General features: G+C 42.5%; 1 protein-coding gene across 8 annotated transcripts in view; it reads left to right on the top strand.

The window, feature by feature from the left end:
• Positions 1-17,321, top strand: part of NAP1L4 (nucleosome assembly protein 1 like 4) — a 75,441-nt gene that overhangs the window by 12,036 nt on the left and 46,084 nt on the right. For 7 of the 8 annotated variants that reach the window (XM_082342026.1, XM_082342020.1, XM_082342025.1 and 4 more), the window contains 2 exons: positions 8,767-8,797; positions 9,242-9,300. In XM_082342026.1, the coding sequence (XP_082198152.1) occupies positions 8,784-8,797; positions 9,242-9,300 (73 nt within the window). In that variant the 5' untranslated portion in view covers positions 8,767-8,783. Of the gene's footprint in view, positions 1-8,766; positions 8,798-9,241; positions 9,301-9,714; positions 9,862-17,321 lie in introns of those variants that run through there. The other variant, XM_082342021.1, reaches the window with a different exon arrangement.

Raw genomic sequence — 17,321 nt, 5'->3', positions numbered from 1 at the left:
GAGATTTGTGCAGGACCTTTGGCAATAAACAGCATTGTAATTCCTTGCCACCCTGTCACCTGTAATCCCCACGTGCTGTCGGTGTTCATCTCTACTGGAAGCAGCTTTTTCACTGTGGTTGACTTAGGCAGTATGTTTTTTTAGTATTCCTGTTGGTAAATAGTCAATATTTTTTTGTCTTTACCTGGGAAGGACAACAATATACCTGGACAGTCATGTGTCAGGGCTTTACTGAGCTTCCTCTTCTGACAGATTTTAAAGGCTGACTTAAATGATGTAGAATTTTCTGGAGGCACCACCTTACTGTAATATGTAGATGATTTGCTTCTTTGCTCGCCCTCCCAAAATTTCCACAAAGACGTTGTTCACCTGTTAAAAATCTTAGCCATTAAGGTATATAAGGTCTTGAAGGAAAGATTGCAGTTTGTCCAAATTCATGTTTGATATCTAGGACATTTAATCTCAGAACAGAGACTACACCTAGATCCCGATAGGCTTCGAGGCATTTTAAACTCTCCAAACCCCCAAACCAAATGTCAGTTACGGGGTTTTCTTGGGCTAGCTGGTTATTGTTGCAACTGGATTCCAAACTTCTCTTTAATGATTCTGCCCCCCATATGCCCCCTTTTGTTGTTGACTGTGCCACACGGCACATGGGATCTTAGTTCCCCGACCAGGGATTGAACCCGGGTCCCCTGCAGTGGGAGCCTGGAGTCTTAACCACTGGACCACCAGGGAAGTTGCCCTATATGCCTTTCTAAAGAACAGCAAACCTGATCTCATTGTTTGGGATATCCAAGATCGTTTAGCCTTTGAAGGAAAGTTTAATAAATCCACTGACCCTTGAATACCCAAATTATCAGCTACCCTTTTCCTTATTGTATATGAGAAGGAAGGGAATGCCCTCGGGATATTTACCCCAAAACATGGGGCTATCACTGATCCCTGGGTTACTACAGCCAACAGTTAGATCCTTGGCCTGAGCATATGGCATGGCTTAGAGCTATGCCTGCTGCTGCCCTCTTAGGAAAGGCTACCATCTTTGCACCTCACACCGTTGAGGCTCTCTTGAGTTCACACCACACTCAACTCCTTTCAGCAAGCCATTTTACCCCCTTTGAAATCTTCTTACTCGCTGCGCCCGCATCACTCCCATTCAGTGTAACAGTCTCAACCCTGCAACCTGTCTTCCCTCCTCCACTGATAAAATTCCCCATGACTCTGACTTTGATGGTGTCATGATGACACCTCACGACTATTTACAAGAAACCTCCTTGATGAATCCTGATCTTACGTGGTTTACTAATGGCTCTCATCTGAAAAATGAAAATGGTAAAATTTTTTTTATATAAATTTATTTATTTATTTATTTATTTATTTATTTGGCTGTGTTGGGTCTTCGTTTCTGTGCGAGGGCTTTCTCCAGCTGTGGCAAGCGGGGGCCACTCTTCATCGCGGTGCGTGGGCTTCTCACTGTCGCGGCCTCTCCCGTTGCGGAGCACAGGCTCCAGACGCGCAGGCTCAGTAGTTGTGGCTCACGGGCTTAGTTGCTCCATGGCATGTGGGATCTTCCCAGACCAGGGCTCGAACCCGTGTCCCCTGCATTGGCAGGCAGATTCTTAACCACTGCGCCACCAGGGAAGCCCGAAAATGGTAAATTTTGTGCTGGGTATGTGAGATTATTGAGGTTGCAGCCCTAACTTTGACTGCTTCAGCTCAACAAGCTGAATTATACAGGCATACCTTATTTTGTTGTGCTTCGCAGATATTGTGTTTTTTGTAAATTGAAGGTCTGTGACAACCCTGTGTCAGCGTCGGTCAGCGCCATTTCTCCAACAGCATTTGCTCACTTCATGTGTCTGTGACATTTTGGTAATTCTCACAGTATTATTGTATTTGTTATAGTGATCTGTGATCAGTGATCTTTGATGTTACTACAACTTGCTGAAGACTCAGATGATGGTTACCATTTTTTAGCAATAAAGTATTTTTAAATTAAGGTATGTACATTGTACTTTAAGATATAATGATATCGCACACTCAACAAACTACCGTATAATGTAAACATTTACATGCACTGGGAAACCAGAAAGTTCATGTGACTTGCTTTACTGCAATACTCGCTTTACTGCAGTAGTCTGGAACCAAACCTGTAGTACCTTGGAGGTCTGCTTGTATACCCTCACTCAAACATGCATTTTAGTCAAAGGCAAGACAGCACACCTCTTTAGTGATAGTATGCCTTTGTAGAGTGGTGCAGTACTTTGGAATGTTATGGAAACAACAGGGTTTCCTTACTCCCAGTGGAGATAAAATTAAGAATGGCCCTTATGCCCAAAGTCTGTCGGACACCATACTGCTGCCGGCAGCTCTAGCTATCATTAAAGGGCCTGGGCATTGCAAGTCTGATTCACTGGAAGCCAGAGGAAACCACCTCACTGATACCTCTGCAAAAAAACACTTCCTATATGATACCCATAGACCAAACCTTCGTCATGGTCCAAAAGGCTCTTCCCCCTGCAAAGATTTAAGGGAACTAGCCAGGGGAGGATAACAGCCTCTGAAAGAGAAAAGCACAACTGGAAATCTGGAAGGCTGGCTGCTGGACCCAGGAAGAAAAGGGGCTCTGGTTTGAACCTCGTAATAAGCTGGTTCTGCCAAGAAATCTAAAACTTCCCTTATTGACCACTGTACATGAATTAAACCATTGATCCACTGAGAAAATGGTGACCTTCATAAATCAATGTTGATAGAGAAACATCAGCAAGACCACAAAAAGCGCTTGTCTTGCTTGTTGTACTTGTCAGAAACTGATCCCAAGGAAGCCTGTTTGCACTGCCTCAGGACATTTTAACTCACCAGACTGCTAACGCTCTGGCAGGTGGATTTCATACAGTTGCCCCCACTCATGGGTATAAATATGCTCTAGTGACGGTTTTCATGTCGGACTCAAGCGTTTCCATGTAGAGTGGTGACTCCCTCTTCCATAGCTAAAGGCTTTGTAGAAAAGATCATTCCCACTTGAGGACCTCTCCCGCCCCTGTAACTCCAGGGGACCTACTTCACTGGACGGTTTCCATCAGGCTTATCATCATCAGTCTTCAGGACTGGTTCATGCAAATGTAATTGTAAAGAGCTGGTTGGCTAAGTTAGTTGAAACCCTCCAAATACACTGGCCAAAAGTAGTGCTCTGGTTCTTCTGAATCTTAGATCTACATTTGGGATTCATAAATTCTCACCCTTTGAAATAGTCACGGATGGCCAAAGCATTTAGTCTCTGTTTTCTTTGACCCAACTAATAAAACGGCACATACTTCACATTTGCAGGGGTCTAAAATCCATGGAGAATAATCGTGCTGTAGTAGAGCAGTCTTTCTACAGTGTGCTCCCCGGAGATGAAGATGTCAGTTTACAGCCTGGAGACTTCAACTACTGGAAGAGACCTGTGCATAAAGACTCCCTCCTCCCCCACTGGAAGGACCTCTACCAGGTGTTACTGACTAATCCCTGTGCCACGAAGCTCCCAGAGTTAGACTCCTGGATTCATGTGTCCCATCTTAAAAAGAACCCCAAACCTGAGTGGACCTGCAGCCCAACTCAAGACTGAAAGCTAAGAATTTCTAAGGACTGAAGCAGACAGCTTTCCAGAGATCAGAGATATCCGGCCCAGGCCCGTGAAACCTCCTGTTTCAGCCCATTCTGTATCACTCGGCCAAGTCATGCTGCTAAAGTTGTAATTGTCCTTTCTTTGGCCTCCTTGCCGCCCTCTAGTTTGGCTGTAATGCACCCCTTTGCTCCCACCTTACAAGAACTCTCATTCCACCAACCTTACTGATTGCTGGTGATGATGAACCTGAACTGGAGGCCTGGCCATTATCCTTAGAAGGGTGGTGAAACGTGTCTGGCAGAGATACAGGGTTTTCCTTTGGCATCTTTGCGGCTATACATAAATTGGCATCTGACATTACAGCATTCCATTGGGTGCCCCACCCCTAAAGGAATCCCCCTCACTTAAGTCTGGACTCTTACCCAAAACCTTTCCAGTGTTCCAGAAGCATTAATGGGACTGGTGAATCTCTAGGCTACCTCCTGCACCCTTGTAACACTTGTATGTGACTCAGATGGTCATGGGTTCATTCCCCACTGGAATCTAGGAGACTGATGTCTCCTCCAGCATGTATCTCTTTGGTGGGGTAATGAAAATTTTAATGATACAGGGAATGGAAAGCTGATGTGCTTCCTTCAGTGGTGCCTCATGGGGAACTGATCAGAAATCTCTTGAGTGGTAGGAACTAATTCACCCTAGCTTGTCCCTGGAAAATCCCCAGCCTCCATCACAACCTCACCCACAGTAATCAAACTCACCTGTTACTCCAAATATATTGAAATTTAAGATAATTCCTCTAACTATCCTCACTGTGCTAAACAGAACCACTTATCATGCGTTGTGTATAAATGACTGATTTTGATCATGAGATGTCTTTTATTCCAAGAAAAGAATATACCCTGTCTTTAGAAAACACTGGTTATTTCTTTCTGTGTGGAAGAAATGCATACTCCACACTTGCCCTAAATGGGAAGTACGCTTGGAGCCATTGTCCTCACTCCTGATGCTGAAGTTGGGAAAACCCTGCCTTCCATCGCCCTTGGGCCCAATCTGGGTTCTTTCTCCTACCATCTTGAGAGAGCACATCGTAGCTGGGATGGATACAATTTTGGGTGGATGCCTACAGATACGCTCATAGTAGATAGAAAGGGATTTGCCCTTTGGACTTTTTCCCTTGGGTTGGAGTAGCAGAACTTGAAAAGGCAGTTAAGAATCTCTTCAAATTCACGGCTGCTACCTTTAATGCTTGTGTCAGAGCTTTTGAATATCAACAAACCCAAATAGACAGCCTAGCAGAAGTTGTCTTACAAAACTGCAGAGCCCTAAACCTCCACACTGCATAGCATGGGGAAACCTGTGCCCTGCTTGAGGAAGAATGCTGGGGTTTTTTTTGGGTTTTTTTGTTTTTTTAAATTTTATTTATTTATTTATTTTTGGCTGCGTTGGGTCTTCATTGCTGCACGCAGGCTTTCTCTAGTTGCGGCGAGCAGGGGCTACTCTTCGTTGCGGTGCACGGGCTTCTCATAGCGGTGGCTTCTCTTGTTGCGGAGCACGGGCTCTAGGTGCGTGGGCTTCAGTAGTTGTGGCACACGGGCTCAGTAGTTGTGGCTCGCGGGCTCTAGAGCGCAGGCTCAGAAGTCTTGGGACTTCCCTGGTTCTTAACCAGGGAAGTCCCAAGAATGCTGTTTTTATGTTAACAAATCGGGAAAAGTAACACAAGAACTGGAAGCAGTGAAAGAGGGCTTCCCTGGTGGCTCAGTGGTTAAGAATCTGCCTGCCAATGCAGGGGACACGGTTTCGAGCCCTGGTCCGGGAAGATCCCACATGCCATGGAGCAACTAAGCCCACGTGCCACAACTACTGAAGCCCGCGCGCCTGGAGCCCGTGCTCTGCAGCAAAGAGTAGACCCTGCTCGCCACAGCTAGAGAAAGCCTGCGTGCAGCAACGAAGACCCAACGCAGCTAAAAATAAATTAATTTAAAAAAATAATAAAAATAATGAAAGATAATATCAAACTATTAACTGAAATAGGCCATACCCCTGGGACCTGGACCATTTTTGACCTATTAAATATAGGCAGCTGGGGAAACAGGTTGAGAAGTTTATTCTAGTCAGTAGCTATAATTGGACTTCTGGCCATGGGTATAATCCACATGGTTAAATTTCTGCTGTTTTGTATCAGCAGGCAAATAGATGTATGTACAAAAAAATAAAGATGTTTTTCCTGTATGTAACTACAAAATAAAGGCTTATCCTGAAGCTCAGCTGACCATGGAAACTGAACTGACCACGTCAGAGGAACATAACTGAGGTTCCCCATTTCTCAATTGTTTTGTTCAAATGAGGCCAAGTATCTGCTTGTTGTTTTCCTCTTCCGTGGGATGAGACCTCTGGGGATGGTCCTCCTCAGCTCCGAGGGACCCGTAATCCACGTGCAGCTAATGGTGCCTCTGACTAAGTGAGATACCCACACAGTAAGACTGACGAGCAGTGCTTTTTGTGAAAGAGTTTAATCAAAAGGGGGGGATGTGAAAGGATTTTAATCTAAAATGGAACAGAAGGATGTGAAATGGAGAATCTCTTGCGCATGCACCCTCAGAAAACATGTACCCTCAGAAAACAAAGATGGTGGGACTGATTTCCCATAAATGCTTGATTTACGAGAGATCGAAATTTATCCTCCAACCAGTGAGCATCTGCCAGGAATCTCTCCGCATCTTGGAACCACTTGCTGCATGGTCCCTAATTGGATTTTCCCCTTTTGCACTCTTTGCCCAAAGGAGCAACCCACCCCAAGCCTTCAGTGAACTCACCTGTAGCTTGCTTCAGTATGTGTGTCCCGAATTGCAGTTTCTCTTCTGTTCCCAAATAAACTCTTTCTGGTAACTGGAGTTTGCCTTAGTTTACCTCCTTTCTTTTAGGTTGAAAGAAACCCCAGTCCACACCTTACTAGCCAGGTAACCTTGGGTTAGTCACCTCACCCTTCCCATCATCAGTGTCCTCTTCTGTGCACTGAGCAGGAGGGATGCACCCTCCCTGCTAGAGTTGCTGTGGGTATAAAATGTGGGAAATTGCCTGTCACATGGGGACCTTGCTAGTACAGGAGGTGTTGGAATTAGGTGTGTGGCTTGATTGGGTGGGGAAAACGGGACTCTGTCCGTTAAGCTGGCAGTGACAGCTGCTGCAAGAGAGAGCAGTTGGTGTATGTGGTCTACACAGAAGGTGCTGGTGGACATAATTGTTAGACAATGGAGACTTTAATTATGTAGCCAAATTGTAGTTGGTTTCAGTGTGTAACCAGTTTGGCAGTAGGTGTCAGTATCCATTCCTATTCTTTGACCCAGAAATCCTACAATCACAATCCTACTATTGCCGTATAAAGAATTACTTGGGATTGGAAGCCATGTAAACTAAGATGTGTTCATGTAGATGTTATCAGAAGTATATCATGGGGGGGGAACTTCAGTATTTAACAACTGGTAAAAGGTAAGTGTATTAGCTCTTAAAATGTTGTCATCAGATGTTATTTTGAAGACCTGCCTGTCTCATGTTTTCCATTTGTAATATATGAAAAAGCAGAATATAAGCTTGGGAATCGGACTTCCCTGGTGGTGCAGTGGTTAAGAATCCACCTGCCAATGCAAGGGACATGGGTTCAAGCCCTGGTCCAGGAAGATCCCACATGCCGCGGAGCAACTAAGCCTGTGCTCCACAACTACTGAGCCTGCGCTCTAGAGCCCGCGAGCCACAACTACTGAGCCCGCGTGCCACAAGTACTGAAGCCTGCGTGCCTAGAGCCTGTGCTCCACAAGAAGAGAAGCAACCGCAATGAGAAGGCCGTGCACCGCAACCAAGAGTAGTCCTTGCTCACTGCAGCTAGAGAAAACCCACGCACAGCAACGAAGAACCAACGCGGCCAAAAATAAATAAATAAATAAATTTATTTATTTAAAAAAAGAAAAAAAAAAAGCTTGGGAATAGCCCGGGTGCGGCTGTATGCATGCAGCAGATTGCGGAGGAGCTAAGCTGGGAGGTGTAGGAATTCGGGTTTCTGTGTGGAGTGACTTTGGACTCAGCAGAAGGTGATGGGGACTGTTGGAGGGTTTTTCCTCCCCTGATTTTCGTTTGTTTCCTTAAATCACTTAGTTTTTGAAAAAGATAATGTAACATTTATGTAGTATTTCAAATTTTTAAAGTAATTACAATGTTTTATTTTGAAACAATTACCTAAGAAAGATGCACTTAAAACAATTGTAGTTCATAAATTCCAATTGGAGCTATATTTCCTAACTGTGAAGGGTTATTGTTCTTTTCTTTGACCCTGAAGCACTGATTAAGGGGTTTGGGCTTTGCTCAGATACCTAAGAATGAGTCATCGACCAGTTGTCAGCCTGAAACCACCCTTCAGAGGGGGATCTGAAGTGGATTTACTACATCTAGGACTAAGGAAACGTGATCACCAAACCTGACTGTTTTTAGCTCTGCATTTAGATAGGGCTTTGAAATTGTACTAATATCAAGTTCTATTTAAGTCATAAATGTCTTAGAACCCACCTTTAATATTTATAGGTAGAAAGTCACCTAATCTGGAGATAATCTTTTTTTTTATGTCTCTTGTAAAAGTGGGGTCATAATTGAGTGTATTATATGATGTTTTTACACAAGTACTGCATCTTCAGTGTAGAAGTAGTAGAACATACAGAATAAACAAAATTTTAAAGTCGTTCTGTGAGTTAGGGTTTGAAAGACAATGTGAGCACCAGTAAATTCTTTGAATTGCTCTAAAATAATTGGCCTAGCATAAATAAATGTTCCTGTTTCTAAAACTTATTATAGACATAAGACAAGTTAAAATTGATGAATTGTCTTTATTCTGAAGTCTGGTCATTTTAGTGCCAGCAAGAGAAATTTTTTATGAGTAAATGTGCTTGCACTGAAAGGCGTATAAGTTTTTAATTTGATGAGTTTTGACAAGTGTATATATCCAAGTAACCAGTACCCCATTCAAGGTCTTGATATTTCCATCACCCCAGAACAGTCCCTCCTGCCCCTCCTTACGAGGTCCTCGTCCCCCACTGAAAATCACTGTGAAAAGAGTACATTTGAAAATTTTTTTGTTTGTGAATATTTAGTAATGTTAATTCTTTTCTGATTTGTAGGAGATAAAAACATTCAGATGGCAGATAACAGGTAAGCCAAAATGGACTTTGTTTATTGGAGTTTAAATTTTAGTTGGTGAGCAAGAGGCAAGCCTTATCTCTGTAAACATCATTAGGTGCTCCAGCTGATGGCTCTTTCCTCTCTGTGTTTTTGAGCCCATGAAGAACTTGCTTTAGATGTGAAAAGTGTGTCATATATCGATACTAAAAACCTTTGTGTTTTTAGAGACTGTGTGTGGCTGTCCCACAGAGCCACTGTGGGCACTGTGTCCTAACAGCTTGGCAAGGCGGCTTTTTTTAATAACGGTGAGGGAAGTATTTCATAGGTAACATGTGTGTGTCTGTAGTTGTCTTCTGCTCAAATCTGAAGTTACTGTGGAGACACCTCTTAATATGTTAAGTAAGAAAAACGCCCTTGTGCTATTTATCTTTGAAACTTTTTTTAGAGTAATACTTTTTAAATATATTGTTTTAGTTTTTCAGATGGGGTTCCTTCAGATTCCTTGGAAGCTGCTAAAAATGCAAGTAATACAGGTCAGTTCACTGCACACGGGAAAGAGAACCGTTGGAGAGTTTGCATGCAGAGCAGGGAGGCTCCTACTCAGACCTCGGAGGTCAAGTGAATAGCACAGTGCACCTCTGCCTGCCGCCTCTCGCCGTTAGCGCTGGTTACCAGGCGCTCAGGCTTTTTTCACCTGTGCCTTTACTTCTCTTCCCGTGATTATTCTGAAGCACGTCCCAGATATCATATCGTTTTGATATGATCATAAATTCATAGATATATTACTCTTTCTCCATTTTCTTTTTTTGAAAAAAATTAATTTGTTTATTTATTTATTTTTGGCTGTGTTGGGTCTTCATTGCTGCGCGCGGGCTTTCTCTAGTTGCGGTGAGCGGGGGCTACTCTTCGTTGCGGTGCTCAGGCTTCTCATTGCGGTGGCTTCTCTTGTTGCGGAGCACGAGCTCTAGAGCGCAGGCTCAGTAGTTGTGGTGCGCGGGCTTAGTTGTTCCACGGCATGTGGGATCTTCCCAGACCAGGGCTCGAACCCGTGTCCCCTGCATTGGCAGGCGGGTTCTCAACCATTGCGCCTCCAGGTAAGGCCCTTTCCTCCATTTTCAAGTATTTATCTATACTTGTTTTTCCCTCTGAACCGTTTGAAAGCAAGTTGTGGATATTCTGGCTTTTTCTTCCTAAAACAATTTAGTATACATTTCCTAAAAACTAGGATAAAGTCTCATAACCACAATGCCATTACCACAACCAAGAAATTTAATGTTGGTCCAGTACTATTAGCTAATGTACAGTCATGTTCGTATTTTCCTGGTTTTCTCAGCAGTTCTTTTACCGCCTTACCCCACGCTCAAATCCAGGGCTGGCCAAGGATCATGTATCGCGTTTAGTTCTGTCCCCTTTATTCTAGAGTTATCCCCCCACCTTTTGTACCCTTCCTCGCAGGGACACAGCAGCAGGCTGTGTGCTCCAGCTGTCTTGTAGAATGCCCACACTCTGGATGGGTCTGGTGGTTTTCTCCTCACTAGATTCAGGGTAAATGTCTTGGCAGGACGAGCACGTAGGCGACCTGATGGAGTGGGAATGCAGTTAGGCCCGTGACAGGCCTCGCAGAGTGATGACGTGGTGAAGACAGTGTCTGCCGGGCTCTGCCCTTAGGGTCCTTGTAGTAAGGAAGCTGTCGGGCACCCTGCGGGAATCCTGTTCTCCCTAAGACTCCTACGTAGGGATTCGGGCACCACTGACGATCCTTGCTGAATCCGTGATGACATTGGTGGTCACCAAAGGGTGTTTTTCTAATTCTGTCAATCTGACTAACATATTACATCTATTAAAGAAATACTTCCCTACTCCCCCGCTACCCCGTTTTAATGTTACTATAGACTCATGGATTAGCTTTTTATTCAGTGTTAAATCATTTGCCATCATTATTCTTTTTTTTTAATAAATTAATTTTTTATACAGCAGGTTCATATTAGTCATCCATTTTATACACATCAGTGTATACATGTCAATCCCAGTCTCCCAATTCATCACACCACCACCACCACCACCCCCTGCCGCTTTCCCCCCTTGGTGTCCATACATTTGTTCTCTACATCTGTGTCTCAATTTCTGCCCTGCAAACCGGTTCATCTGTACCATTTTTCTAGGTTCCACATATATTTGTTAATATACGATATTTGTTTTTCTCTTTCTGACTTCACTCTGTATGATAGTCTCTAGATCCATCCACATCTCTACAAATGACCCAATTTCATTCCTTTTTATGGCTGAGTAATACTCCATTGTATACATGTACCACATCTTCTTTATCCATTCGTCTGTCGATGGACACATAGGTTGCTTCCATGTCCTGGCTATTGTAAATAGTGCTGCAGTGAACATTGGGGTGCATGTGTCTTTTTGAATTATGGTTTTCTCTGGGTATATGCCCAGTAGTGGGATTGCTGGGTCATACGGTAATTCTGTTTTTAGTTTTTTAAGGAACCTCCATACTGTTCTCCATAGTTGCTATATCAATTCACATTCTCGCCGACAGTGCAAGAGGGTTCCCTTTTCTCCACACCCTCTCCAGCGTTTGTTGTTTGTAGATTTTCTGATGATGCGCATTCTAACTGGTGTGAGGTGATACCTCATTGTAGTTTTGATTTGCATTTCTCTAATAATCAGTGATGTTGAGCAGCTTTTCATGTGCTTCTTGGCCATCTGTATGTCTTCTTCGGAGAATGTCTGTTTAGGTCTTCTGCCCATTTTTGGATTGGGTTGTTTGTTTTTTTAATATTGAGCTGCATGACCTGTTTATATATTTTGGAGGTTAATCCTTTGTCCATTGATTGGTTTGCAAATATTTTCTCCCATTCTGAGGGTTGTCTTTTCGTCTTGTGTATGGTTTCCTTTGCTGGGCAAAAGCTTTCAAGTTTCATTAGGTCTCATTTGTTAATTTTTGTTTTTATTTCCATTACTCTAGGAGGTGGATCAAAAAAGATCTTGCTGTGATTTATGTCAGAGTATTCTTCCTGTGTTTTCCTCTAAGAGTTTTATAGTGTCCAGTCTTACATTTATGTCTCTAATCCATTTTGAGTTTATTTGTGTGTATGGTGTTAGGGAGTATTCTAATTTTATTCTCTTACATGTAGCTGTCCAGTTTTCCCAGCACCACTTATTGAAGAGACTGTCTTTTCTCCATTGTATATCCTTGCCTCCCTTGTCATAGATTAGTTGAGCATAGGTGCATGGGTTTATCTCTGGGCTTTCTATCTTGTTCCATTGATCTATATTTCTGTTTTTGTGCCAGTACCATATTGTCTTGATTACTGTAGCTTTGTAGTATAGTCTGAAGTCCGGGAGCCTGATTCCTCCAGCTCCGTTTTTTTCCCTGAAAACTGCTTTGGCTATTCGGGGTCTTTTGTGTCTCCATACAAACTTTAAGATTTTTTTGTTCTAGTTCTGTAAAAAATGCCACTGGTAATTTGATAGGGATTACACTGAATCTGTAGATTGCTTTGGGTAGTATAGTCATTTTCACAGTATTGATTCTTCCAATCCAAGAACATGGTATATCTCTCCATTTGTTGGTATCATCTTTAACTTCTTTCATCAGTGTCTTATAGTTTTCTGCCTACAGGTCTTTTGTCTCCCTAGGTAGGTTTATTCCTAGGTATTTTATTCTTTTTGTTGCAATGGTAAATGGGAGTGTTTCCTTAATTTCTCTTTCAGATTTTTCATCACTAGTGTATAGGAATGCAAGAGATTTCTGTGCGTTAGTTTTGTATCCTGCTACTTTACCAAATTCATTGATTAGCTCTAGTAGTTTTCTGGTGGCATCTTTAGGATTCTCTATGTATAGTATCATGTCATGTGCAAACAGTGACAGTTTTACTTCTTCTTTTCCGATTTGTATTCCTTTTATTTCTTTTTCTTCTCTGATTGCCGTGGCTAGGACTTCCAAAACTATGTTGAATAATAGTGGTGAGAGTGGACATCCTTGTCTTGTTCCTGACCTTAGAGGAAATGGTTTCAGTTTTTCACCATTGAGAATGATGTTTGCTGTAGGTTTGTCGTATATGGCCTTTATATGTTGAGGTAGGTTCCTTCTATGCCCACTTTCTGGAGAGTTTTTATCATAAATGGTGTTGACTTTTGTCAAAAGCTTTTTCTGCATCTATTGAGATGATCATATGGCTTTTATTCTTCAATTTGTTAATATGGTGTATCACATTGACTGATTTGCGTATATTGAAGAATCCTTGCATCCCTGGGATAAATCCCACTTGATCGTGGTGTATGATCCTTTTAATGTGTTGTTGGATTCTGTTTGCTAGTATTTTGTTGAGGATTTTTGCATCTATATTCATCAGTGATATTGGTCTGTAATTTTCTTTTTTTGTAGTATCTTTGTCTGGTTTTGGTATCAGGGTGATGGTGGCTTCATAGAATGAGTTTGGGAGTGTTCCTTCCTCTGCAATTTTTTGGAAGAGTTTGAGAAGGATGGGTGTTAGCTCTTCTCTAAATGTTTGATAGAATTCACCCGTGAAGCCATCTGGTCCTGAACTTTTGTTTGTTTGAAGATTTTTAATTACAGTTTCAGTTTCATTACTTGTGATTGGTCTGTTCATATTTTCTATTTCTTCCTGGTTCAGTCTTGGAAGGTTATACCTCTCTAAGAATTTGTCCATTTCTTCCAGGTTGTCCATTTTATTGGCATAGAGTTGCTTGTAGTAGTCTCCTAGGATGCTTTGTATTTTTGTGCTGTCTGTTGTAACTTCTCCTTTTTCATTTCTCATTTTATTGATTTGAGTCCTCTCCCTCTTTTTCTTGATGAGTCTGGCTAATGGTTTGTCAATTTCGTTTATCTTCTCAAAGAACCAGCTTTTAGTTTTATTGATATTTGCTATTGTTTTCTTTATTTCTATTTCATTTGTTTCTGCTCTGATCTTTATGATTTCTTTCCTTCTGCTAACTTTGGGTTTTGTTTGTTCTTCTTTCTCTAGTTCCTTTAGGTGTGAGGTTAGATTGTTTATTTGAGATTTTTCTTGTTTCTTGAGGTAGGCTTGTATAGCTATAAACTTCTCTCTTAGAACAGCTTTTGCTGCATCCCATAGGTTTTGGATTGTTGTGTTTTCATTGTCATTTGTCTCTAGGTATTTTCTTATTTCCTCTTTGCTTTCTTCAGTGATCTCTTGGTTATTTAGTGATGTATTGTTTAGCCTCCATGTGTTTGTGTTTTTTACGTTTTTTTCCCTGGAATTGATTTCTAATCTCATAGTGTTGTGGTCAGAAAAGATGCTTGATACGATTTCAGTTTTCATAAATTTACTGAGGTTTGATTTGTGACCCAAGATGTGATCTATCCTGGAGAATGTTCCATGTGCACTTGAGAAGAAAGTGTAATCTGCTGTTTTTGGATGGAATGTCCTATAAATATCAATTAAATCTATCTGGTCTATTGTGTCAGTTAAATCTTGTGTTTACTTACTGATTTTCTGTTTGGATGATCTGTCCATTAGTGTAAGTGAGGTGTTAAAGTCCCCCAGTATTATTGTGTTACTGTCGATTTCCTCTTTTATAGCTGTTAGCAGTTGCCTTATGTATTGAGGTGCTCCTGTGTTAGGTGCATATATATTTATAATTGTTATATCTTCTTCTTGGATTGATCCCTTGATCATTATGTAGTGTCCTTCCTTGTCTCTTGTAACATTCATTATTTTAAAGTCTATTTTATCTGATATGAGTATTGCTACTCCAGCTTTCTTTTGATTTCCATTTGCATGGAATATCTTTTTCCATCTCCTCACTTTCAGTCTGTATGTGTCCCTAGGTCTGAAGTGGGTCTCTTGTAGACAGCATATATATGGGTCTTGTTTTTGTATCCATTCAGCAAGCCTGTGTCTTTTGGTTGGAGCATTTAATCCATTCACGTTTAAGGTAATTATCGATATGTATGTTCTTATTGCCATTTTCTTACTTGTTTTGGGTTTGTTTTTGTAGGTCCTTTTCTTCTCTTGTGTTTCCCACTTAGAGAAGTTCTTTGAGCATTTGTTGTAGAGCTGGTTTGGTGGTGCTGAATTCTCTTAGCTTTTGCTTGTCTGTAAAGCTTTTGATTTCTCCATCAAATCTGAATGAGATCCTTGCCAGGTAGAGTAATCTTGGTTGTAGGTTCTTCCCTTTCATCACTTTAAATATATCATTCCACTCCCTTCTGGCTTGTAGAGTTTCTGCTGAGAAATCAGCTGTTAATCTTATGGGAGTTTCCTTGTATGTTATTTGTCACTTTTCCCTTGCTGCTTTCAATCATTTTTCTTTGTCTTTAATTTTTGCCAATTTGATTACTGTGTGTCTTGGCATGTTTCTCCTTGGGTTTATCCTGTATGGGACCCGCTGTGCTTCCTGGACTTCGGTGGCTATCTCCTTTCCCATGTTCGGGAAGTTTTCGACTATAATCTCTTCAAATATTTTCTCGAGTCCTTTCTCTCTCTCTTCTCCTTCTGGGACCCCTATAATGAGAATGTTGTTGCATTTAATGTTGTCCCAGAAGTCTCTCAGGCTGTTTTCATGTCTTTTCAATCGTTTTTCTTTATTCTGTTCTGCAGCAGTGAATTCCACCATTCTGTCTTCCTGGTCACTTATCCGTTCTTCTGCCTCAGTTATTCTGCTATTGATTCCTTCTAGTGTAGTTTTCATTTCAGTTATTGTATTGTTCATCTCTGTTTGTTCTTTAATTCTTCTAGGTCTTTGTTAAATATTTCTTCCATCTCCTCGATCTTTGCCTCCATTCTTTTTCCGAGGTCCTGGATCATCTTCACTATCATTATTCTGAATTCTTTTTCTGGAAGGTTGTCTATCTCCACTTCATTTAGTTGTTTTTCTGGCGTTTTATCTTGTTTCTTCATCTGGTATATAGCCCTCTGCCTTTTCATCTTGTCTATCTTTCTGTGAATGTGGTTTTTGTTCCACAGGCTGCAGGATTGTAGTTCTTCTTGCTTCTGCTGTCTGCCCTCTGGTGGATGAGGCTATCTAAGAGGCTTGTGCCAGTTTCCTGATGGGAGGGACTGGTGGTGGGTAGAGCTGGGTGTCGCTCAGGTGGGCAGAGCTCAGTAAAACTTAATCCGCTTGTCTGCTGATGGGTGGGGCTTGGTTCCCTCCCTGTTGGTAGTTTGGCCTGAGGCGACCCAACACTCGAGCCTACCCGGGCTCTTTGGTGGGCTAATGGCAGACTCTGGGAGGGCTCACGCCAAGGAGTACTTCCCAGAACTTCTGCTGCTGGTGTCCTTGTCCTCACAGTGAGCCACAGCCATCCCCCGCCTCTGCAGGAGACCCTCCAACACTATCAGGTAGGTCCGGTTCAGTCTCCTATGGGGTCACTGCTCCTTCCCCTGGGTCCCGATGCACACACTACTTTGTGTGTGCCCTCCAAGAGTGGAGTCTGTTTCCCCCAGTCCTATCGAAGTTCTGCAGTCAAATCACGCTAGCTTTCAAAGTCTGATTCTCTAGGAATTCCTCCTCCCTTTGCCAGACCCCCAGGTTGGGAAGCCTGACGTGGAGCTTAGTACCTTCACTCCAGTGGGTGGACTTCTGCGGTATAAGTGTTCTCCGGTTTGTGAGTCACCCACCCAGCAGTTATGGGATTTGATTTTATTGTGATTGTGCCCCTCCTGCCGTCTCATTGTGGCTTCTCCTTTGTCTTTGGATGTGAGGTATCTTTTTGGTGAGTTCCAGTATCTTCCTGTCGATCATTGTTCAGCAGTTAGTTGTGATTGTGGTGTTCTCGCAAGAGGGAGTGAGAGCACGTCCTTCTACTCCGCCATCTTCCCTCATTGTCCATCATTATTCTTTTTAGTGTGCAAATTGTCCCATTTGGCCAGTGGGGTCCCTTTAAGCTGGCTTCTGTGTCCTTTTGCTACGTTCCCATCCATTTTGAGTTCTCTCTAGCTTTGTGGCATAGGCGATGTTCCATTTTCCCTTGAACTTTCCTTTCCCCAGACCTGGAATCTACATTTACGCCAGGAGCCCTGTATCTTTTAGTTGGGACAGAGATTTTAAAACCAAAATATAAATGCCATCTGCCATTATTTCTAGACCTTTCAGTGGCCAGAGCTAGAGATGTGTGTTTGTGTATATTTTTAGTATTTTCATACAGTTTTGTATATACAGTTACATATGTTTTATACACATACACAGTGCTTCATGTTAGTGATTGGGATTGTAGTTAAAAGGTAAAATTGAGTGCCTACTTGTTGTATTCAGCTTGCCCGCATCACTGTCTTAGAAAAGGCGGGGGAGAACTCTAGGTCTGTGCTGCCTTTTGAGTCGGGTGAGGGCCCTAAGTTTGGGTTTCCGTACAGTGTCGCTGAGAGGGAACCTTTTCAACACAGAGCCTGTGCCGCGAGCCAGGTGTGAGCCAGTCTGCGGCACAGCTGACCTCCCTCTCAGCATCGTGTTTGTTCTTCGGGAGTCAGTACAGTGTGTGTGAGCTGTCGAGGTTGCAGGGCAGAGGGGCAGGGGTTCCTGGGAGGAGGCAGGTTTGGGCAGGAGGGCAAGGTGG

The sequence above is a fragment of the Balaenoptera borealis genome (genome assembly GCF_965194805.1).
Source record: "Balaenoptera borealis genome assembly, chromosome: 11".
NCBI classification, from domain to species: Eukaryota; Metazoa; Chordata; class Mammalia; order Artiodactyla; family Balaenopteridae; genus Balaenoptera; species Balaenoptera borealis.
Note: the sequence above shows the minus strand (reverse complement) of the source record. Positions and strands in the feature narration are given on the sequence as shown.